At 40.6% G+C, this 25,151-nt stretch overlaps 1 protein-coding gene and 1 long non-coding RNA gene across 2 annotated transcripts in view; one reads left to right on the top strand and one right to left on the bottom strand.

Moving 5' to 3' along the window:
• Window positions 1-25,151, bottom strand: part of vldlr (very low density lipoprotein receptor) — a 71,150-nt gene that overhangs the window by 31,181 nt on the left and 14,818 nt on the right. Inside the window, exons 3-6 of the mRNA XM_040000155.1 lie at window positions 17,356-17,478; window positions 7,439-7,561; window positions 5,691-5,899; window positions 995-1,157 (exon numbers count right to left, since the gene is read on the bottom strand). Coding sequence (XP_039856089.1) covers window positions 995-1,157; window positions 5,691-5,899; window positions 7,439-7,561; window positions 17,356-17,478 — 618 coding nt within the window. The remainder of the gene's footprint in view (window positions 1-994; window positions 1,158-5,690; window positions 5,900-7,438; window positions 7,562-17,355; window positions 17,479-25,151) is intronic.
• On the top strand, window positions 9,815-15,909 carry LOC120714107. The gene is made up of 3 exons (XR_005691349.1): window positions 9,815-9,980; window positions 11,044-11,047; window positions 15,898-15,909. It is a non-coding gene; the product is annotated as an uncharacterized LOC120714107 (long non-coding RNA).

Below are 25,151 nucleotides of genomic sequence, written 5' to 3'. Positions count from 1 at the left end.
AGAGAGCGATCCGTACAGCAGAACGCTGCTGCAGGATTGCTCTCCCCCCGCTTCAAGACACCTACACCAAGAGATGCCGGACTAGAGCAGCGCAGATACTGAAGGACCCGTCCCATCCTGGCAACAAACTGTTCCAACTTCTGCAATCCGGTAGAAGGTTCTGCATCATCCGGGCAAGGGCAGAGACTCAAGAGGCGCTTCTATCCCCAAACCATCAGGGCCCTGACACACGAACTCATGCTCCCTCTCACATCATCCATAAGTGACTGAGACAGGACTCTTTTAGACACTCTAAACTCACCTGCACAATGTACATTTCAAATTCCTTTAATTTTAAATATGTTCATATTGTCTCTTCTTATTTAATTCACTTAATGTACAGAATTCACTTGCTTGCTGCATACAATGCTACTACTGCACATTCACCTAATGTATATAATATATAATGTTCTTCCTCTCTCCCCCTTTTGCACAAGTCGAGGAGCGTGTCAGGCTACATTTCACTGTGTTATACTTTTATAACTATGCATGTGATGAATAAAGAACCTTGAACCTCCCCTCAGAGGACTACAAAGGAATTCCCAAGCCAGCCGAGAGACACTCTCTCCAATGTGTCCTGGGTCTGTCTCAGGACCAGTTTCCCCTGTAAGACATGCCCAAAGCTACTCAACTAGGAGGTATCCAGCAGGCATCCCTAGTAAGATGTCAAGCACCTGAACTGCCTCCTTTCAATGTGGAGGAGTAGTGGCTCTATGCCAAGTGCCGCCAAAATGGTGGGTGATAATTGTTGTGTGACCATTTCACTTTATGAGCGAACAGAAGCTCCACCCGCTGGCTGTTGGGAAAGGCTACCCATCAGAACAACACTGGATCAAATGGAGCGGGAAAGGAGCCCAAACTGCTTGTTTCAGATAGAGTATAAACTACAGCTTACTGTCCAGTATCAGCTAAAGATTATTTGGGATTGTGAATCACGCAAAGCTTGTGTACATACGACAGTTCGCTTCGTCACTGCCGTCCTTGCAGTCGGAGTCTCCGTCACACCTCCACTTCTTGTGGATGCACTCTCCTGAGCGACACTGCATCTCGCTGGGCGAGCACTTGGCTGGGGGTGTTGGGTGTCGACCACAGCGGGATGGAGACTCATCTGATTGGTCCTGTTAGGACACAAGGTGACTTTTAGGGCACTGTGAGAGCTGATACTCATTTACTTTACAGAGAAACTGATATGATCATATTACAGGACCTCCTGATTGCAAAACACTTTAACACCATTTAACCAATGTTTATTTCAGCAAATATTCAGTTTGCAAAATTGTGCCGTTTTCTTGCCTCTTCTAGCAATTTTCTGGAAGGGAGCCTGCCATATCAAGTAAAAGTAAATACCAGTTACAATGGAAAACAGGTTATAATAAAGTGTTTGACCTTACGTGACCATCAGATTAAAGACTGCCAGCAGGAGCAAAAAGCAAACATGTACAGTCTAAAAAGGACATTTGTCTTCTTGGTCAGTGCTAGTTATCTCAAAAAAAAAAACTACACAATTTAAATGACTGTTTAAAAAACACACAAAACAAAAAAAAACCCCAAACAAACCACAAATTCCTGAACTCAAACCGCTTCTATTTGACGTGGTCTTTGGAAGGGTTTGGAAGACTTGTCTGTTGAATTGTGTTGAGTTCAAAGTTAAGCACGGCCATGTCATGAGAATAAAAGCACTTCAAATTTTATTTGAAACTAGTGCCTTGGAGTTCTTTGATTTAGCATATATAATTTAGTCAGTTTTACACTTTCAATCTGGAGCTTTCATTAAGAATTGAAGCTTTTGAATAAATCCCCTGGAAATGCAGAGTGCTGACCAAAATTACATGTAAATTATATAACGAAAAGCTGAAATTTAATGGTTCCAGCTTTTTAAATGTGCAACTCTGCAATACTTTTACATAATTTAAAGGTCTGAGGTGTTGGTTGAACAAAGCATCATTATAGTGGTGTCAGACTCCGCTCTGGGACTGTCTTTTGAAAGCTACAGAGACCACCTGTGGGAACCATTAATCCTTTCAGTCGGGCAAAAATCGTAATTCAGGAGGTTTTTGGGGACTTGAGACTGCTTGTCAGAGGGAAAAAAAAAAAAAAAAAAAAAAAAGTTAGTCTAACAAACAGCCGTTGTGCCACCTTTTCAATTAATCACAGCATCACCAGTTGCCTGACAGAAACTCCCAATTTGCACAGCAGTACAGCAACATTAAGTCCCTCCAGCTGATCCAAGCAGACAGAAGAGATTTGCCAAGCCAGGTGTAACACTGTTTGCCACACATAAGCAACTTATGTTGACAATATTTTATTTATTTTTAAAATGATGCCGACTGACAAAGCCTCCATAAAGTAATTTCACTGAGGCATCCTGGAGTATCAACAGCTGTGGATGGAGCTTAGGGGGAAGGTTTCTTTACATTATTCCAGTAGACAGGAACAATCTGAAGGCACAGACTGCCTCCCTTCACCATTCATAAATACAACAGGTCTGAACTCTAGTTAAAGAGTTAACTGGTTAACTCTAGTTAATTTTGCAGAGAAGCAACATTGAGTGAATCATCCTAAAGTTTTGTTGGCAAACTCCCGACTCAACAAAATTGTGAGTGTTTAACTTAAAGCTAGTAAACCTGGCAGGGAGAGCTGATGGCTCAGACTCAGTTCACCTATCAGGCGAGCCGGCTGGCCAGCCATTTGCTTGTCTAGGCTACTGATGATGTTCCTGGCAATGACAGGTGTGTTTTTTAAAAACAAAAAAGTTCTCTGGCCATCAGCAGCTTATTTCATATTAAAGTGTGAAATTGAGGTTTAAGTCACTGTAATCTGAAATACAATGTCTGACTAAAAAGCAAACGAGTCCTTTATTAAACCAGCTCTGAAACAAGTTAAAAGCAAGCACATCTGTTATGTAATACTTTAATACAAACTTATTTACTAGGGTCTGGTTTGAGTGTATGAGAAACTTTAGTCAAGCTGCATGTTAAAGGCCATTTGTGGGTTTTATAATTCTAATGAGACATTTTAAAACTTTTAAACCAAGTTTTGCACCATCAGCCACTGAAGGACAGAGCCCAGACACATACACACTGTTCCTCTCACACTATTATTTACATATGATCTGGAAGTGGAGGGGGCATACAGGTCACAGATGACATAGCCAGAAGCATTTAGCACTTAGATCTCTGATGATTAGCTCATTAATTAGAATTAATCTCTGCCAAACAGACCAGAACAGGAGCAAGAGAAGCAGCACGAAGGAGTTTCTCACACTTTCATCATCTCACAAAGTCACCGACTCACATGGGAGCAGATTAATGGAGTGTGAGAATGCATGCGTCTGCTGCTCCGTAATACTGACACAGGGCAGGCGGGGTGTGAGAAGCAGAGAGGGAACAATAACGACATTCCCACTGAACACAGCCCTTTAAATATTTGTGGGTGTGAGTGTTTGTGTCCGGTGAGCCAATTAATGGGTGCACAGCATATTGTTGCATCAGTAGAACTTGTTCTGCAGTGTGTGAAAATATTTGTGCGTGAGGCAGGTCAGTGGCTGCTGGGTGGTACGACTAAATTCATCTTTGCTGTACACCTGCATTGGATTTCCCACATGCATTTCAGGTGTACAGCAAAGATGCACAAGTTCACTCCCTCATTTCCTAAATGGGTGTAGCCTCACTGTAAAGAAAGCAGTATGACATCCCTAGGCATGCACATCCATGCACACCAGTTTTGCAAGCTTAATTTTCTCGTGTTGTTGTTTATTTAAACTTGAGCATGAATTTATACAAGATGCAGCAAGATATTAAAAAACAGTTTCATTGATTAAAAACACACTATATCAGATTCTTATCGTATCGGCAGAAATCCAAATTTATGATATCTGTATTCAACATAAAGTGGTATCGTGCCATCTCTACTGCAGATACTTAAGGCTCAACAAAAACACCTGAAGACAAAGTGAAGATGCAAAGCCAGAGTCAGGAAACCTGAGTTTTAACTCTGCATGTCTCAGTCAGATTTTGCCTATTCAATGTAGGATCTTAAAATAAAGTTTTAATGTTATAAAAGAAAAGACTGATTTAGAAGAGACCAGATTGTATTCATGTACAAAAACGTTTCCTCATAAGGAAAGAGTGAGCTTAAGCTTTTATTCATCATGTGAAGAACATCAGTATTTTAAGGATAGACTAAAGCTTTAGTTAACAATGCATATAAAAGGGTGAAGTATTACAAGAGCAGAAAATGATTTAATACCTCTTCATGAATACGTATAGTAAGTATCAGTTAATAACTACTATGGTGAGGGTGTTAAATAGCGGACCATTGATTGGCAGTCTGCCTCAAATTAAGACAGTATTCCTACTGCAACCCTGACAAAGGTTCTCTTTTTACTATCTTGATGTAAAATGATTTGTCATGTCCATCCATTTCATGGAGTTTGCCATTATTCAGCGCCTCCTCTGAATCAGATTTCAGTTCTGGCATTCAGTGTTCTCTAGAATAAAGCGCAAGATCAGATTTGTGCCATCTGACATGTGGCAGACGCATCTCCCCTCCAGCTTGTGTGTGGGTGTGAATAATGCTGACACAAGAGGAGCCCTGTGACCAGTTAACTCAGCGAGTTTGCAGTTTCTGGATTGGTGCACTCGTTGTCTGCAGCCGACATCCCCCTCATCCCTCTCCTCACCTCTACTGCTCCCACTGAAGAGCCAGCATTCATTTCTCGGTTTTGTCCATACGACCGTTTTAAAGACAGATGTTAAAACTGTGACATCACCCACTGGGTTTCAACTCCACATTTTGGCACTACATCTGTAGTATTTCAGTTGCTGTCATGGTAGTTTGTTTGGTACCAGAAGTAACCATTTTTAGATCAGAGGGTGGCGTGCACTGTGGCAGTTGAACAGCAAGCTGGAGTCATAATATGGTTGTGCTGATGGATGTTGTCAGTGACCAATTATGGTCAAAAATAAATGTCAATTATACCAAGTGTTTGATCCACATGTTGAGTATAGTATAGCACCACAACAACCTCCTTTGCTGCCCAGCAGTGATGCCACAGTGGTACTGTACCGCTGTATCTTGTAATTCTAATTAGTTCAAGATACTAACACTAGAATTTCACTCTAAACACAACTTCATCACACACTCTTTGACAGATCATTACACAGCAGTCAATTCTATTCTAAAATCCAGTTTCAAAGAACACGAGACTCTGGAAACTGCTTTTGGCACATCTGTGTTGGCTTAATGTTTTGGCCCTGGAGGTTGCAGCTGGGTTGTATTCATTAGATTTAATAAATTTGGGTCCTAAAAACAAACCCTGATCTGGGTTCAACACATTCTCATAGAAAGTAAAAGGCAAGTTTTGACAGCAGTGTTGTGAGATTGACCAGTGTAGCTTTTTAGCACTTATTTGTTTAAAGGTCAGGTTTACTGATCAGAACACCATAAGAATTTTATCCTACATGGGTTGTTTAGTTTGAATCAGCATAACACCAAAACAGTTCCCTGCCATGCGACCATACTTTAGTCAGACTCTAATCATCTGCTCCCATTAATAAATAACTGAGACAGGCTGGGTCACAAGGACCATATTCAGTTAAGAATTGTGTCAGAGTGTGTGTTGCAAATTAGTGTGTGGTATTCTTTCTTACCTGGCAGTCAACGTCATCGTCACACACCCAGCTGGCCGGGATGCATGAAGAGTTTCCACACTGGAACTCACTGGGCCCGCAGGAGGACGGCGCGCACTCCACCTCATCCGAGCCATCGCCGCAGTCATCCTCGCTATTACACACAAAGTTCCGGGAGATGCAGCGTCCACTGGCACATGTAAACTCATTTGGGGCACATGTGATGTTTCCTGGAGAGGGTTATGGGAAAAATGTGAGTGTGCTGTGAAAGGACTGACAGCACAGAGTTTTTAATGCAGTAACAGTAAGACATTTTTTTTAAAGCTAGAATTTATTTATGACCTCCGTTTACTCTTATTACAGCTTAAAAACAATAAGCTAAACTTAATAAGTTTCAAGCCTCAGCCTTATTTGGTTTCCCTGGACAAGCGGCAGAGGACATGTCTCAGATTAACAAGCACAATGCCACGCTTCAGCTGGAGCAAAACATTTGTCACATGAACACACACACAGACCGAGTCCTGAAAAGTTCACACAGGGCAGAACTGAGTCAACAACTTGCTGTGTGCCTGTTAATGACTTCCATCCAAAATACTCAATATTGAAAATACTGCATTTTGTGTTTACAAGTCCAGCTTGATGACCAGTTCGCAGCCATTTTTAAAACCTCAACAGCAAAACCCATCATGTGTGCACCTCTGCTTTCTCTAATAACACCAGTGTTAGTTTAGTGCAGCGACTGGAAGCAGCAACTGGAAGCTCCAAGAATGCGCGAGACATTGAGGTTGCAAGATTTTGATTTACACTGTATTGTGGCAGCTCACTTTTAAAAAAAGGGGGTCACCATCTAAGCACGCTACGCTGCAGTAAATCATCACAGCACACAGTTCAAGGACAACAGGGGTGCAGACTCAACAGGAACAAACAATTAACCGTAGCTGAGCTTTGAGTGTTTTCAGCTGCTTCAGAGCTGATACTAAACAGTATTTAAACAATGATATATGTATATAGTGTCACACATTAGTGCTAATGCTCAAAATTGGCACCTTTTAGACAACATGAGTCATGCACTCAGCACAAATGTGGAAAGCCAATTATTAAAATCTTCCAAGATATTATGGCTTAAAAGTATGAAAGTCATTTTAATGTGTATGTGAAGTAATCATTTGCCCCAATTAAAACTCTAAATGTCTACAGGGTGCTTCACTGTCAGATTGTGTTATCGTTCAGACCGGGCTGTGCAGGAAAAGCCGTTAGTGTGTTTATGCAAGTATTTAGGATAAACAGCTGGAGGAGGCAAACTGATGCCAGCGATTAGAAGCAGTTTTAATACTTCAATAAAAGCTGGAAACCAAATGCTACAAGTAATAAGCAGTACTTCGAACACTTAAACACACCAAGAACTTATGTGCACTTGTGATATTAATGAGATGGCAAAGAAAACTGCTCAGCTGCAGCTCTAAAGGAGACTTCAAATGGCTTCACAGTGATGGTCTCAATTCATTACGTCCACGGCAGCATTTCTGCAGCTCCCAGCATCACGGTGCTCATCAATGAACAGCAAACATGAGAAATGAAGCTGTCACTGCTTAGCTGTGACAAACTACACGACGAGTGTTTGATGGCAACCTGGGAATGTTTTAAATCCCAAAGGATTTCAAGAACACTGAACAATATCCTCATCACTTAAAATGAATTTAGAAATGAATAGCCAGTTTTTGAAATCAACTGAAGTCATGTGCACTCCAAGCCAAACAGCGTCCACCTACCACAGTTGACCTCGTCCTCGCCGCTGTCGCAGTCCTTCTCACCGTCACATTTCCAGAAGACTGGGATACACTGGGTTGAGCCGGCGCCACAGCTAAACTCATTCATTCGGCATGTCCTCATGTCTGTATGGAAAGAAAACAAACAGGTCTTAGATATTTTCATGCTCAGTCATACATTCTGTATATAATTTTTTAAAAATGTTTAACATTTTGTGTTTTGTAAACCACATGTTTTCTCCCTTTACCAACAACACAGGAAATCAAAAAGACAGAACAGCAGAGATGTTTGGCGTTCTGCTGCAGTCACTAAAAGGCCAAAATGTACCACTAAGAGTCCAGCTGACTGCTGGTGCTGTTCCAATGAATGATTTATTCTACAGGGATATTAAAAAGGACCAATTTAAGCTCAGCTCAACTGTCTGCGTGCTTTTGTAAGCAGAGGTAAGAATGTAAAACTCCTTTACATGGGTTTAGGAAACGATGCACATCATGTTTACATGATGAACAAAAACACAGTATCATCTAAAGGCTGCAGCGACTCCTTTACCTTTTAGGTTCATTCGTGGCGGCCCCAATGACAGTAACTGACATTTTGTGAGAGATGGAGGGCTCGGGGCAACGTTATGCTGCACTGAGGTGCGACTGAAAACAAAGTCAGGTGTTCACAACACCTCAAGAACCATACAATTGCAAGCTGTTACATAATCCATTTAGCTGGAACAGCAACAGCTTTGATGCAGCAAAATCGTATTTATACAACAGTGTTGAGATTCCTTTCATGTTTACGGTGCAAATATTTTCCAGGTTAATCTGTCAGAATGTACATCATCTTTTCCATTGTCTTGGGTTTGGTTTTAGCATTGTCAACTTTCTTGATCATGTACTTTATTTTAAAAGCCAGCTACTAATACAATACGATCCCTTTATGGCCAGAAAAGGGGTTAAATTCCATCTCCAGAAATGCGACTCAGAATTCTACCGAACTATCAGGAAGCCCCTTTTTCCTCCCCCAGGGTACATATTCCCCTAACAATACTTTCTTCCATAAAATTTCAGCTCCAAGATCAAGTTCGCTTCTTATCCCTTCATCTCACACTGGAGATAAGCAGCATGCACATAAAACTGGCTGTGCAGTGATAAGAGCTGCTCGGTGGAGCAGCAGATGAAGGTGAATAGAAGAGTGACTCCCACAGATGTATGAATTATTGACTATGAGAATTGTAGTTTGGGTGATAAGCCAGGCTGGTGATATACTGACATAATTCTGAACCCAGTTTGGTCTCTCAGCTGCACACAGTGCACAGGAGCCAGTGTGCGCACCAACACTTATCCCCATCACTGACTAGTTGATTTTGCAGTTTCCTCTTCACTCTTAAGAATACGGGGTGAAAAGTTCCAGTTCAGCCATTAATCAGTAGAGTACAAGTTTCTGCATTGTCTGCACACTGCACGCACACACAAAGTACTTGAGCAGGCTGGTTTGATGTCTGCATCAGAATGAAGGTTATTTCACTGAATGGCATGCTTGTTGGTGCCAGACAGGCTGACCTGAGCCTTTCAGAAACCGCTGATATGCTGGGATTTTGTTACCCGTTTACGTTCAGAATGTGGCTGCTGGGCCGGGGTTAGCATTCACTCAGTTTTCTTGGCTAGCTTAACTTTAGCATGCTGGCTGGCCGTGCAGATGCTTGAAAATAGCTGAAATTGTGTTAGCAGAATAATGCAGTTGTTTCTGTCCTGATGCACCACGCTCTCATCCATGCTATAAACTGCCATTATTTTCCCCCTTAGACACATGAATTGAAATCAGCTGATTGTGGTGGAAGTGGAACCAATAAGCAGAATCGATAGGCAAGCCAACTACAGCTGGGCAAACACTGTGCCTTTTTTTTTTTAGTCTCGTTATTCAGCTCCTGCTCAAATTGTACGATTGACTCGCAGGGGTTAGAAGTTCCTAATTCACGATGCAGGTCTCACACTATACGACCCGATGCTCTGATGCGACCTGAGTGCTCACACTGTGCGTCCATAACATGAAGGTTATAACAAAATCTGTCTCTCGCTCTGAGTGACACACAGACCACCACCATCAACTTTGCTAAATTGCTAATGAAAAACATTGATCAGGCAGCTGTGATTGTGCAGCAATGTCCATCCAACTACTTTCACAGTTCTGGTCGTGATAATTTGTGAGGCCACATCAAAAAGGCTCAGATGAGCTTGCCAAAGTTATACAAGTTGTGCTTTCATCACTTGTGTCCAGATCACACGCTGCACTGCTCCGTCTTTTCACTTTAATTTCTGTGTTTGCTCATGCGGTGTGACAGGCTGCGGTGACACCATCACGATGGCCAACAGCATTTCAAACAGGTTTGATTTTCTTACGACCAAGCGATTGATGATCGGAAGCTGGTCGTGAGGTGTTAATCGCTTCTCATTACCCCACGATGCACGACACACGATGAAGGCGAAACTCGGGCCGATCCTCAAAACAGTCACACGACTGAAAAATCTGCTCAAAATGGGCCAAAAATCGCACCGTGTATGCCAAGCTTAACAAGACCAAGAAATTGAACTACTTGCACCACTGGGAACTAGTTCTTGTAGAGAACTGCTTCTCTATTTCCATCCCTATCCAACCAGGTACTAGCAAGGTATACAACAATGAAGTGACTGAAGTCGTCAAATTTGAGTTAGCAGTTGGTAAATTCCAACAAACTACAATTGAGCTGAACAAAATTTGCATCATGGCATTTTAAGATTCCGGTAGTTTCACAGCAAATGACATTAACATTTCTCATTAACATTTTTGCCTAAGGAGGCCTTTATAGGGGCTTACAAAGGCTCATTCATCTCCCTTTAGACTACAAATAAAAATAAATAAATCATTTGTCTATATAAACTACCGGTAGTGATGTTTCCACAGTGAAGCTGGCTTTGAAAGAAACTCCATTTGGACCCTTCCTTCCAACCTTTGTGGCAAATGACTGCCTCCAGGTAAAACCTCCATTACCTTCTCCTGAAAATTCTTCATATTTTATTAACTCTGTAAAGTCTGAACTATGAAAAACCAAACTCTTGTTTTGAATCCAACTTGACTTTTTATGGAATCTTCTGAAGAAAGAAAAGTCTTGAAAACTGAAACACTCATGTACACTCAAAAACAACACACCTGTTGGCTTAATCTTTGACTTAATTCTGTGATTAAATCAAAGACCAAATGGCAGCTCTGTGTCGTGCATTGGTCTTTACTGATTTTGAACGTAGCTCTGAGCCCCTCCAAGCTAACATACACATGCAGTTTCCCCTCAATACACTGATAAGTGCTCCCAGTAACCAATTATGTAGAATCTGAAATGAAATTGAGACTGGTATATCAATTATACCACAAGATTAAATACATGTTAACACTGATTAAAGGAAACAAGTTTTAAATTATTAATCTTATTTAATGCTACTTCCAATCATGAACACTTTCCAAGCCTCGAGTTTACACCAATTTAAATGTCTTTCATTAGCCACATAAAAAACTGACACTTGAGACAAAGCAAACATGGAAGAATCCTGCCAAGATCCACATAGTGAAACTACGCCTGTTCTGCAAGTTCTGTTTACCAAGAGGTCTCAAGTGTTTTTGTACAGGGAAATAAACTGAAATAATTTCCAGAAATGCAACTGCAGTACAAAAGTCCTTCATGCAAATGTGAAGGAGAACAGGCATGTAGCCACTCATAGACGACGTCACTCTGTTGCCTGCTGTAAAGTCATGAGCAACAGCTGGTCAAACAGTACAGAGATAACTGCTACAGTAGCAGTGTTGACTGGCACGTACACCACTGTAGTTATGACTGAACTTCTCTCACACAGACTGCAAACTGATATCCCTGTCAAGACCTTCAGTTGACCGAGACACTTTTCCAAGTGAAAAGTGAGACACGCACTACAAGCTTTTGTAGAGCATAAACCGTACAAAAGCTCGAGCTGATTTCAGAGAAAAACACTTAGATGAGTTTCATGACTTCAATCAGGGGAAAAAGAAAAAGTAAATAAAAAAATAAGGGGGGGGGCAGTTAAATGGCAACTGAAAGTTACTTTGTTCTTAAACTTGGGAATGTGGCTCCCCCAACCCACCGGGCCATACTCTCACCTGCCAACATTCCCGTTTATCCTGGGGTTGTTATTCTCCTCAAATGTGTTACTACAGTAGAGAGTCTCACCACTTCAAGCTTCTAACAACTCGTCAGTTAATGTTCATAAATACACAAACAACGCCTCTGATTATAAATAATATCTATGAATGTGAATTTTTAAACACCAGTTATATACAAGTTCCCATTCATAAATATTTTCTATTCCATTGTTTTGTGCTCAAACCTTGATAATGTTGCAATACAGACCTCTAACATTTGCTTGCTGGCCTACGCATGTGCTGCGTACGTTGCATTTGTAATTGCATTTTGTAACCAAGCTAGTGGATGGACAGAGACACTTTTTACGTACGCACAACTTTATAATGAGAGCTGCTTTTTGACAGGAGTGGTTGAGTTCTGAAAGCACTCCCAAATACTCTCCTGTTATGTTGGTTTCCAGGAACACCAGTTATGCTCCTGGGTTAATTTGACCCGGGACAAATTTACTCATCGAAAAGTGTCAGAAACACTGGCATTGATTATTTTACAATTTTGTTTTATAATTTGGATTTTTTTCATTTTCTGTAGTGATGCAGATGATATCTCTTCTATTCTGGGTCAATCTGACCCGCAACATAACAGGAGTGTTAACCTGCAGCTCACTAACCTTGTTTGCGCCCCCATTATTTTAGTGTTTTGTCTGACTGGCCCTTCGTGTCCTTTGGAGCCCCTAATGGGGTTTCGTGCTCTTGTATTAACAGTAAAATAATGTCCAGTGTCAGTTTTTACTGTTTACATTGTTGAGTGTTGATACTTTTAAAAATTGGTGACTTCCACTTGTGGTCCAACCCAATACATTGTTACGGGCATTTGTATACATCTGGTACAAATTCATTACCAGCGCTAAAATATGAAGTCCCTGAATCATTTTATGGGTTTTAAGAACCAAAAAACAAAAACAAAAAAAAAAAAAAAAAAAAAAAAAAAAAAAAAAAAAAACCCACACAAAGTTCAACTTAATTTTACTAGATAACAAAATCAAAGTGTAACAAAGGTCTTTAAGATGACATCACTTATGCATTTGCTTTTATTTAGGCCAAAACTAAACAGGCTGAGGATAAATACAGTGAAAGAAAACAGGTTATTTTTCCCCTTACTGAGTCTTTCGACTGCTGCATCCTGCTGTCATTTACAGTCACCATATTCTCCTTTTCTTGCACCTCAAACCTACGTTGGCGTGTGGAGCTGACAAGATTCAACTGAAGTCAAATTATATTTAATGGTGTCACCACAGCATGCTGTGTTACTATAAGTAACAAAAGCTTCCCAACAGGTGTTCGAACCAGCATCCATCAGGCTTCTGCCTTCTGACTGAACGTCATGGGTGAAAACAAATAGTGGAGCGACTGAAAGGAAAAAAAAACGCGACTACTGTTGGATCTTTTCAGCCATGTCAACTTGCTTCACTACAGTTGGCAGTTAAGTAAAAAGAAAACCTTGTTACTCCCAACATTAGTCTGCTTTAGCCAGAACACCGAAACCTCACAACTGTCCAAACTAGTCTAATCATTACTTTGTCACATTCAACATGATCTGGGTCAAAATGTGGTGCGCTGGCAATAAGACATGTTTATTGTCAAATACACAGAGAAGGGTTTGTCTTCGATTCATCCAACGCGACCTGGCTGCTTAGTATTCCAAGACATTCTAGTTCTCATTTGTCCCATCTGGGAAGCCATACACTGATTTGCAGTTACTGTGAATGGATAACAGCAGGTGGTCAGCCAAGTCTTGTTTAACAGTGGTTGTATTATACACAGTTATTTCAATGTTTGAACTGATGCACAGGGGGATGAATTAGATTTAATTCCTTTTCATTCATTTCACTGACGACTTTACAGTGGAATTTCTCTCCATTTTATAGGCCTAAAAGTCTTTGTTTTCACTTCACCCACTTTGTCTTTCTAACTCTGTAGGAATTCGGTTGGAGCCTTGGCAACACCTAACAGCCAACGGCTTGGAACAACTGTGCTGCTGAAACGACTCCCCAACAGGGTCCTGCTCATGTTTTGGCAGAAAGCACCAAACATCCCCTCACAGGAGTGCAGAAAGGATTGGCCCCAACTCTAAGATGTTGCTTTTCGGCTGGTTGTTACCTTCGTATCGTTTTCAGGTTTGTGCACTGAACCTGCTGAGTTGAAATACTGCAGTGGGAGGAAAGGGCCTATACCAGACACACGACTGCTCATTGTGAAAACTCAGAGCTGGTGCGCAACCCTGTCAGACACCTGAGATGCTCTGCTGCCCCAGCAAATCTCACTCCAAACACTGGCAAAAGAAGTGTGGACACCCGTGTTCCAAGTTAAATTTAGTGCCTGGTTCCATAATTGTAACATTAACCATTTGCTTGTGTTCCCCCCTCCCTCCCCAAATAATGTTGAAAGTCATGTCTGTAACAAGTTCGACACTGTCTAACTAAAGTCATTATTTTAGTCCATTTATTGCAATAATTTAAACCCCCACAACAAAACTTAGTTCATTCCAACCTTCACTGTCATGCAAGTCGAGTTCTAGGTCACAGAAATGACATAATAGGAATTCTCAGCAAACAGGGACTTTAGGACTAAAACGTAGTTTGATTTTCTGCTTTAAAAATATCAAAGGAAGGGTGTTGATGTGTGCCAGACCAGAGTTTCAGTATTCTTTTACAGCAGCATTCATGAGCTATACTTTCTGCATTTTTATCATCTGCAATCAAGATTTTAAAGGTGCAGTGAAACCACTTTCATCTCCTCTGATGTTTATCTATACACCTGAGGAGACACCAAAGTCCATTTGTCATTAACGCAGCACAGTGGAGGCAGCACACAGAAGTGATTCATTGAAGATCATCATCATGAGTCATCTCTGATTTCAACAAGCACCTTGGTGAGACCTCATATCACACAACATTTAAAGCACAGCAGCTTTCCCATTTAAACAACTTATTTGACAGTACTGCTTGTAGGGGGACTCTTCCCTCACTGCTTTCAAGTACCTCGCTGAATTTCTGCAGCAGCATGAGCGTCTGTTATGAACAGCAGGAAGACTACCATTCACTTTGAGGAGCTTAAAAAACCCAGTTTGACCTCATGGAAAGCTTATTAAAGTTTATAAATGTGCTCTAGCATGAGTAAAGGCAACTGTGCTTGAAAATACAAGTTCAGCCACAGTTTTAGCTTCCCACAAAGGGCAGGTATGAAACTTACACCAGTTAAAATCTGTAGAAAGCTCTGCATCGGGAACATCTCGCTGCACTATTTGAATACATTTCAATGTGCAAATTCAATTTCATTAAATGTAGGCCAAGAATTTCTTTTTTTTTTTTTTTTTTAATTAGTACTTTTGAACTTCCATTGTGTTGGTTTGTGGGGCCTAGAAGTGACCATTTATGGAAAAGTGTGTGACTGTTATCAGCAAATGCTATCAGTGCTTCAACAAGCCGCATCCATGAAATCTTAAACCAGCCAATTAGTGCAGAGTAAGAAACACTTTTTAAATCAATTTAACTCATTACAACTGAAGCACAAACTTCACCAACCACATCAAGCCATTAGTCACTTTAAGACATTAAAATGCACCAAGACGCACAAATGACAAAACACAGCAGAGGGGGCCGGTTCAGTGACAAGTTGTGTTACTATAAGTAACAAAAGCTTCCCAACAGGTGTTCGAACCAGCATCCATCAGGCTTCTGCCTTCTGACTGAACGTCATGGGTGAAAACAAATAGTGGAGCGACTGAAAGGAAAAAAAAAAAAACGCGACTACTGTTGGATCTTTTCAGCCATGTCAACTTGCTTCACTACAGTTGGCAGTTAAGTAAAAAGAAAACCTTGTTACTCCCAACATTAGTCTGCTTTAGCCAGAACACCGAAACCTCACAACTGTCCAAACTAGTCTAATCATTACTTTGTCACATTCAACATGATCTGGGTCAAAATGTGGTGCGCTGGCAATAAGACATGTTTATTGTCAAATACACAGAGAAGGGTTTGTCTTCGATTCATCCAACGCGACCTGGCTGCTTAGTATTCCAAGACATTCTAGTTCTCATTTGTCCCATCTGGGAAGCCATACACTGATTTGCAGTTACTGTGAATGGATAACAGCAGGTGGTCAGCCAAGTCTTGTTTAACAGTGGTTGTATTATACACAGTTATTTCAATGTTTGAACTGAAATGACAAAACACAGCAGAGGGGGCCGGTTCAGTGACAAGTTCCCCCCAAAAAAAGTTTTTGTACCAGGCTGCAAGCATGCTTTTAATACTGTAAAAGGTGGGCATTACAGGACCAGCAGAAGCTGCTCCTCGAGTCAATGCAAACCTAATACTGTACCAGGCAGCAAACCAAACATGCAAACTAACATGCATAGACATTTGATCGTGGGTGCTTCAACTGTCAACTCTAATCTTAGAATTCATTTCATATTTTCACTGTTTTTAAATGCATGGTCTGGGATCCCAGTCACTACCAGTTATGGGGAAGCAGCTTTAGCTTTCATGCACCAAGCTGCTGGAGCAACAGACTAACTGATAACACATTTGAAGACTAGCGTTTAATACCACAAAAGTCAGACGAGCCATCACTTTTACATCAAATTTGGGTTTTTGAAATCATTGTGTGTCATTTTTATCAGTCTATTGTTGCCTTTATCATCACTGGTTATGATTCTATTATTAATTCAGCTAATTACACTTATCAATTCTGTTTTCCATAATTCATATAGTGCAACTTTTGCTTTTTGGGGTGACAATGGACTTCCACCTCAACTAAAATGTGGTACAAAATAACGTTCTGCTTGCTCGCTATAAGTGTGATGCGTGCTTGTGTCTGCCTCGACCCCATGGGAGGAAGGCCGACCTGTCTGTGGTGGCCTACATCCTTGTGGCTGATGTGAGCCAGTCACAAGGATGTGAGCCAAAGAAGGCTGGACAAACAATTTTTAGGTCAGTTTATCCTCGCTGGTTTTTTGGGGCTGAACCTACAGTTTCCACTGCAGTTTGTATCTTTCACAGAATTAAAGTATCTCATGCTGCTTGACCTGAGAGAGATGTGTATACAAGCTCAGGTTTCACACGTTAATGTTCATGATATTGTTCCTTGTCGTTAATCTTAATCTGTGCGATGGCTGCTGTGCAAACCTGTGAATGAACCCATTTTCCTCCAAGTAATTTATAAATTAACAGGAGTAACCGACCTGCATACAGCAGTGTTCTCTCCAGCGGCAGATACAGCAGGAACATAATCAATCTTGCAGCATGCAAACCTTTTACTCAGCACTAAAAAGACTTCAGTTCTGGGGCTCTCACTGTGTGCCACCGAGGCTGATTATTTAGCCCAAGACCAATTCTTTGCCCCATTGGTCTTATAATAACCGTACTCTTAACTGCTGGGGAAAACTGAAAGCACCATCCCCTTCCTGTTTCTGTTACAGCCAAGCCTAGATTTTCTTAAAAGATTTACATGGGGTTGCAGACCGAACAGCACACTGAAATGACCACCGCCACGTTAAAGTTGGTGACATGTCATATTGATTGCATTGTGAAATTTACAATAAAGTAAGTTTAATCTAATGAGATAATCAGGCGTTTAGACGATTACATTCTTACAAACTGAAAGGTTGCACTTGTAACAGCTTACAGGTTCAAAACTAAATTCTTACCGAAAGATTCATATTTACTTTAGTTGCACATGTAACACTTGACTGTTGGTGTAGCGCAGCGTTCATCAAAAACCATCTACTTACGGCAGATGTCCAAGCTCTCATCAGAACCATCTTCACAGTCTGGCTCCCCATCGCAGTGCCACCGCTTCGGGACACACTGCCCATTGTCACACACAAAGTCAGACTCCGCACAAGTCTTTTTCACTGAAACATGGGAGAGAAAATGAAATCACTGTTTGAATGAAATGTCTCACATTATACAAAGAAAAACACATAATATCAAGGGAAAGATCAAATCCATACTAGCACACTTCATGAATATGAATTCATTTTTGCTCCTCCTGTGAAAAGGTCACCAGTTTACAACCTGTTCTGATTAAGCGAGATTCAAACACTACATTTGCATAAGGAATGCAGTCGATACAGTCCTCGGGAGGTTTGAGTGTCTCGCTCATCTTCCATCAAAGGGGGACTGAAGACAAAAATAAAGTGTAATTTTTATTTGGTTGTAGGTCTGTTCTGGGACCTCACAACCCTTCAAACAGAACAGAACATATCAGTGACAGTCATGAAAAGGAAGATCAGCGGCTCTCACACTGCTTTAGCTTTACAGATTTATTGCACCAAACATTTTGACATTTGAAGCACTGCTGTTTTTTTATACTACAGTGATGCAATCCTATGCTGAAGCTACATGCCCACCCACCCCCCCAAAAAAAACAAAAAAAAAAAAAAAAAAAAAAAAAAAAAAAAAAAAAAAAAAAAAACAACTGCCTGACACATGTTTAAACCCAAATCTTCATGGTCCAACTAGAAACTACATCAGTTCACTTGTGTTTGAAGACAGCCAAGCACAATAAATGTGTGCTATAGCCAAAGAGCCATGAATGCCCAAAGCCTGTAAATGGTTCTGAACGACTGGCTTGGTGGTTCATTCCTTTGAAATTATTGCCCTGCCTCAGGTTTCCATCTTTTACACTTTTATTTTATTCTCCATTAATATCAATAAAGTGCTAAAACCATTTAAAGCCACGAGCTTCTCCCATTTTAGTGACCATATAAACATAAGGTTTACAAAACTAGGTAATAATTTTACAGGTCGGTCAACTTCTACAAACAGTATACAGGGAGTGCAGAATTATTAGGCAAATGAGCATTTTGTCCACATCATCCTCTTCATGCATGTTGTCTTACTCCAAGCTGTATAGGCTCAAAAGCCTACTACCAATTAAGCATATTAGGTGATGTGCATCTCTGTAATGAGAAGGGGTGTGGTCTAATGACATTACCATATATCAGGTGTGCATAATTATTAGGCAACGTCCTTTCCTTTGGCAAAATGGGTCAAAAGAAGGACTTGACAGGCTCAGAAAAGTCAAAAATAGTGAGATATCTTGCAGAGGGATGCAGCAGTCTCAAAATTGCAAAGCTGAAGCGTGATCATCGAACAATCAAGCGTTTCATTCAAAATAGTCAACAGGGTCACAAGAAGCGTGTGGAAAAACCAAGGTGCAAAATAACTGCCCATGAACTGAGAAAAGTCAAGCGTGCAGCTGCCAAGATGCCACTTGCCACCAGTTTGGCCATATTTCAGAGCTGCAACATCACTGGAGTGCCCAAAAGCACAAGGTGTGCAATACTCAGAGACATGGCCAAGGTAAGAAAGGCTGAAAGACGACCACCACTGAACAAGACACAAGCTGAAACGTCAAGACTGGGCCAAGAAATATCTCAAGACTGGTTTTTCTAAGGTTTTATGGACTGATGAACATGAGAGTGAGTCTTGATGGGCCAGATGGATGGGCCCGTGGCTGGATTGGTAAAGGGCAGAGAGCTCCAGTCCGACCCAGACGCCAGCAAGGTGGAGGTGGAGTACTGGTTTGGGCTGGTATCATCAAAGATGAGCTTGTGGGGCCTTTTCGGGTTGAGGATGGAGTCAAGCTCAACTCCCAGTCCTACTGCCAGTTTCTGGAAGAGACCTTCTTCAAGCAGTGGTACAAGAAGAAGTCTGCATCCTTCAAGAAAAACATGATTTTCATGCAGGACAATGCTCCATCACACGCGTCCAAGTACTCCACAGCGTGGCTGGCAAGAAAGGGTATAAAAGAAGAAAAACTAATGACATGGCCACCTTGTTCACCTGATCTGAACCCCATTGAGAACCTGTGGTCCATCATCAAATGTGAGATTTACAAGGAGGGAAAACAGTACACCTCTCTGAACAGTGTCTGGGAGGCTGTGGTTGCTGCTGCACGCAATGTTGATGGTGAACAGATCAAAACACTGACAGAATCCATGGATGGCAGGCTTTTGAGTGTCCTTGCAAAGAAAGGTGGCTATATTGGTCGCTGATTTGTTTTTGTTTTTTGAATGTCAGAAATGTATATTTGTGAATGTGGAGATGTTATATTGGTTTCACTGGTAAAAATAAATAATTGAAATGGGTATATATTTGTTTTTTGTTAAGTTGCCTAATAATTATGCACAGTAATAGTCACCTGCACACACAGATATCCCCCTAAAATAGCTAAAACTAAAAACAAACTAAAAACTACTTCCAAAAACATTCAGCTTTGATATTAATGAGTTTTTTGGGTTCATTGAGAACATGGTTGTTGTTCAATAATAAAATTATTCCTCAAAAATACAACTTGCCTAATAATTCTGCACTCCCTGTATATGCATAAGAGCACTCAGAGTGCAACTCCACCCAAAGGGCGAGGGTTATTATAAAATGTGATTTTTTTACGTTGTTAGCATTGTTAATATGGAAATTAGAATGACAGACGCTGGCATTGGCGCAAATGCTCTATGAAAACAATGCAGATGTCATTAATGGGGACGCCATAACATGTATAAAAATGTTTTACGATCTTCGTTTGAGCTCATTATCTCCCAAATAACTAATATTTCTTTAAGAGGTTTTGAGAATATTAACTTCCTCCCCAATTCGTGTGACCCTGACCCTTGACTGAAGCATTACATACCAAAAGGGTGAATTTTATCATCTTTACTCATGATTGGAGCAGAACTGCTGAAATCTTTGGGTACCATAAGCTGGGCATTCAATTTTGACCTTGGCTGCAAACAATGAATTTCAAGGTCAAATGCTTAGGCCTTGTGGGACATGAGTACCTAGGTCAGCTATTTTGTTATTAGCCTCTACATCACAGTATTTGAAAATATTGGTGTAGCTTCCAGTTTTTAAGCTAGACTGCAAACAGACAAACTAAAAGATCACATACTCCCTTTGGGAGGGGAATAGTGTTCCTAGAATTTCACTTAAAGTCTGGAGTATAATAGTTTACTAGTCCTTTTGCCATGTTAATTATGTGGTTACACCTTGGACTTTCATAACGCAACCTTTAAATTATTCTCGGTAACACTTACATTAAAAAAGGAAAATACACCTTTATGCAAGTGCAGTCTCCACGCTGTTGGATTGATGAATCTCAACCAAACCAAAGTTTCAAAGAATCTGATAGGAACGACTAGAAATGTGGGGAAGATGTTAATTTCTCATGTCGGTAGAAAAGACACGGAAAGGTTTCCAAGAAAACTTGTGAAACAACAAACTCCGACACTAGCATCTCTACTGGAGGCTCAAGAAAACACTTCAGCCCTCTTCACCGTCTGACCAGAATACAAATACAGACTTCAGAACCAACTCCAATTTGAAGCTCATGACAACAGCCAGCCACAGTGGGACTCATTACCAAACTCTTCTTTTATTAATTAAATCTGGATTCTCATCTTTCACGCATCAGTGAGCCTCAGTTCAGTCTGGGCTGAAAGTAAAACAGCTCTGATCTCCCAGAGAGAATAACAGTCTGAGACTGAAATACAACAACACGTCAGCAGCTGAGAGAGCGTGAAGGAATAAAACTAATTTTTAGTTTTCAGTTCACCATCACTGTTCGCAAAACCAGTCATCTGCTTCTGTTCTAACTGGCTATAAATAAAACCCCAAATCTTCCCTGCAGTCACTCGATGCTGTGTATAATGTACACTTCCACAAAACCCGTTTGAAATAAAGTTCCCAGTCTAATTAAAATTGGCCATCAGGAAATCCAGCAAAACATTGTTGGGTATTAAGTATGGCCATTTAGAGAGTGCTAAAGCACAGTACTGTATACTGATAAACCTACATGCTCTTAAAAGGAGCAATATAATCGTTCCATCTCAATTATCTTGTTTTTAATAATTGTTGGAAGCCATAATTTCAATTAACAGCAAAGCCCTACTTCCTCTCCCATCATCCCTTGTTCTTTTCTCCCCTCCTAGCACCATCACATGACCCAGATAGATGAAAGTATAGGAGACACACACAGCTGTAACTATATTTAGCTCTGCTCTATGTGCCACCTTGACATCACCAGGTCATCATGTCCCAAGGGAACCTAGCAAAGCTCCTGATGGGGACTGAGCCAACGTGGCAGGTTCTGAATGTCATGAGATTATATTCATGTGTGCAAATGTTAAGAGGAGGAGAATAAACCCATCAACTCCACTCTTAAAACTCAGTGAAGGATACGAAAAGAGTGGACCATGTGATTCGAATGCATTTATCTGCATCACAGACAGTGTGCAGCATTCGTCAGGTCCTTTTATGACTTAAATATTGGTGGATCAATTTGAACCTCATACGTCACTTTATTCAAGTTCTTACTTTCAAACTTAGGCATCCATGGTGCCCGCCTACCCAGCTAGCATGGTGACGACAGTCTTTATGGCTGAGGGGTAAAAGGCAATTTTGAGGGGATTTTTATTTATTCTTTTTTTTTCTTTTTTTTTTTTTTTTTAAAACACAAAATGCACATTATAAATTGATGGGATAAACAATCTTGCATTTCAGTTTGAAGAATGAAAGCAGTAATCAGCAGATCTCCCTCTCTCTATACATATCTCTATATATAAAAATAATCATATAATCTTAATACATAGTGTGTCCCTTGCAGCCAAGCATAAATTAAAAAGAAAAAAATTAGTGCAAAACTAAGAATGTTAGTACCTGTTCTAACAGTTTGTTTTTTTGTTTTGTTTTTTAAAATACAAAATCAAGTCAAATGTGGCACCCTGTGAGCTGACCTTTACAGACAGCTCAGACTATTTCCTGCTTAATTTACATGTTGTTCACATTGGCAGGAAAAGGCGTTTAATTGCAAGCAAGGGGGACTGTCGTTCAGTTGCCCACACTCCAAAAGGCCACAAACGGTGTAAATAATTCGTTTCCAGCCCAGTTACAGCAAGAGAGACAAATGGCAACTGATCCACAGAGCAGTGCAGACAAGCTCCAGGCAAACATTGACGCTGAGGGCTTTCAGGAGGTGAGCAAGTAAGGAAGAGACATTCTCCTTAAACTCTGATGACACAAATAAAAATAAGTTTGTTAATCCATCTGATTTTTGACTTTTACACTGCCTGTGGACTGTATTGAGGACAAGTGTCCTTGGAGTAGTAAAAAAAAAAAAAGTCACATTTGTTTAAAAAGCTCAGATGCGTCATGTTCACACCTCAAAACTACGTAAAATTGAAGTTTGGTCCTACTTTCATGAATAAGAGTCAATAATGAAATAAGCACAAAAAGAGCAATTTAATCATTTACTCCCCCCGGTTCCACGCTAACGCTGACCTGACTGTGGGACCAACAAATTTATTCTGGCTCATTAGTTTCACTCCTCACCCATGTAATGCATTTGACGGATTATGTTAACTTCACATGTTTACATTTCCGATGGGACTGTGACATAATCTGTACGCCAACCAAATCCAGAATCAGTTGTTGCCGCCACAGAAGTGAACTGAGGCGGTGACATTTAGGCCACCAATTCATCCTTCCGTGAGCAGAATGGCATGTGGGAGTGGGTCAAAATAAACTCACACGTGTTCACAGTGATAAAGGAACATGTCACCAAGTATATTTGGAACTATGATATATTTTTACACATTTCTCAATAACCATAGCTCTACAGCAGAAAGTAAGACTCTTGTATAACTGGAGCCTGGCAGTCTAAGTGTTGCCAACACAATCACTTCATTGGTGATTTGAAAGATTTGATATATTTAACTCCAGAAATATCTGGACAGCTACAATTCCGAGCTCTGTATGTCAGCACAATAGATTTAAAACTTAAGATGCAGAAAACCTGTTTTGACTCTTTAATGGTCAAAGATTGAGCCAATTTGATGATTGACTCTGAAGCTTCTTGGACACATAACCCACACTGGGCAGGTAGCATCCCAGGAATGTAGTTACACATTCCAGAGACTGAGACCTCAACTACTGGTGGGTCTATTTGGTAGCAATATGCAGTGTAAACTGTATTACTGATCACTGGAAGGAAGTCACTTGTTCACTACTCTATTAACCAGGATTCTCACAGTGTTTACGACACATTTCTCATTTTCACAGCTCTGACTTAATCAGTTAAAAGTTCTTAGTAAAGTTAATGGTGAAAGATCAATGAGCTCCAAGTCTAACATTAGCAGCTCAGCTTCACTCATAACAAGAATACAGACAAGTGTGCAGGTATAAATGTAACCTGTGTTAACATGATCTAAGCACAGAACCAACCCAGCTACAGGCTGCAGCACTCTATCAGAAAGTGTCTCCGAAAGAGTGCGGGTGATGAATGTAACCACTCGACGTCACCGATCCATTTGTTCACAAAGTCGTGCTGTAAATTCTCAAGTTGAGCACATTTGCAATCTTTGTGTTTGAAACCTTTGAGTCCACCAAGGACTAATTTACAAAATGATCTCATCATAAACTTGGAAATAAGGACTCAGGACAGCAAAGCATTCATCAAGGTCAGAGCAAGGGAGCCGAGGTCCGTTTCAAAGATTTCTATAAATGTCCACAGTGCTTGCTGGTCATTAGAAAACTAAAAAGTGTCCTACAACAAATGGCTTTTCAGAGCCAGAAAACCACATTCATCTTTTATAGTCTACAGAGTTGGTACATTCTGAAAATATCCCTTTTGCCCCAATAAAAATTCCTTCAGAACATGCAGTCAAGAGAGGAACCCTCTCTGGGAGGCACGCAGATCATTATCCAAGTCTGTCAAGGAGGAGAAGAAAGAACTTCACGAGAGCACAGTTCACCACAAGGTACAAACCAGTAAGTTTCAAAATAAGGCCATTGGCAGAATTTGTCAAAATGCATATTTAAAAAAAAAAAAATAATGCAGGATTCGCTCCAAAATGGCATTGATTTTAGAGATAATAGAAGATCAGTCAGCATAAGGATAACTGGAACTAGTAAGCACTGCGGAGGCTTTGAATGGGCATGATGTGAACCATACAACAGCCTCATTAGAAAGACAGTGGAGGCCTGTCTATGGGATGCATGGGCATGTGCAGCATCGTACAGAGAAGCTGGATGAATTCTGATGTGCATCAGAACATTTAGCTCAGATTCAGCCAAATGCAGTAAAGTAGTTTGGACAGTGCCTCTCAGTACCAGCCGATAACCACCCCAAGCAGCTTAAGAAGTGGAATACATTTCTTCAAGTTTAGAGTGCACTTCAACTCCATCTCGATCATTTCCACTGTGGTGGTGTACAGAGGTAAGATTGTTGAATTTTCTTAAATACACTTTAGCCAGTTTTCAGAATCTGGCCTTAGCTATATTCAAAAGATCTTCATCCAAAGAACAGATGAGAATTTGTGTGTGGCAAAGGTAAATTACATTTCCTGACATATGCAAAGGCCTGATGACCTGAATGTTTAAATTCAGACTAATAATCTATTATAGTCTGGGACATTTGGAAACCATTTACTTCAGTGATTCGTAACTGAACAAATCTGGCCACGTGCATTAGTCTTAGTCCTTCACACTTCAAGTTGTTGGCATTGTGACAGCAGAGTGTTTTTCC

This window comes from Simochromis diagramma, unplaced genomic scaffold, assembly GCF_900408965.1.
Source record: "Simochromis diagramma unplaced genomic scaffold, fSimDia1.1 OVJJ01000596.1, whole genome shotgun sequence".
In the NCBI taxonomy this organism is placed as follows: Eukaryota; Metazoa; Chordata; class Actinopteri; order Cichliformes; family Cichlidae; genus Simochromis; species Simochromis diagramma.
This window is presented reverse-complemented; position numbering and strand designations above follow the sequence as displayed.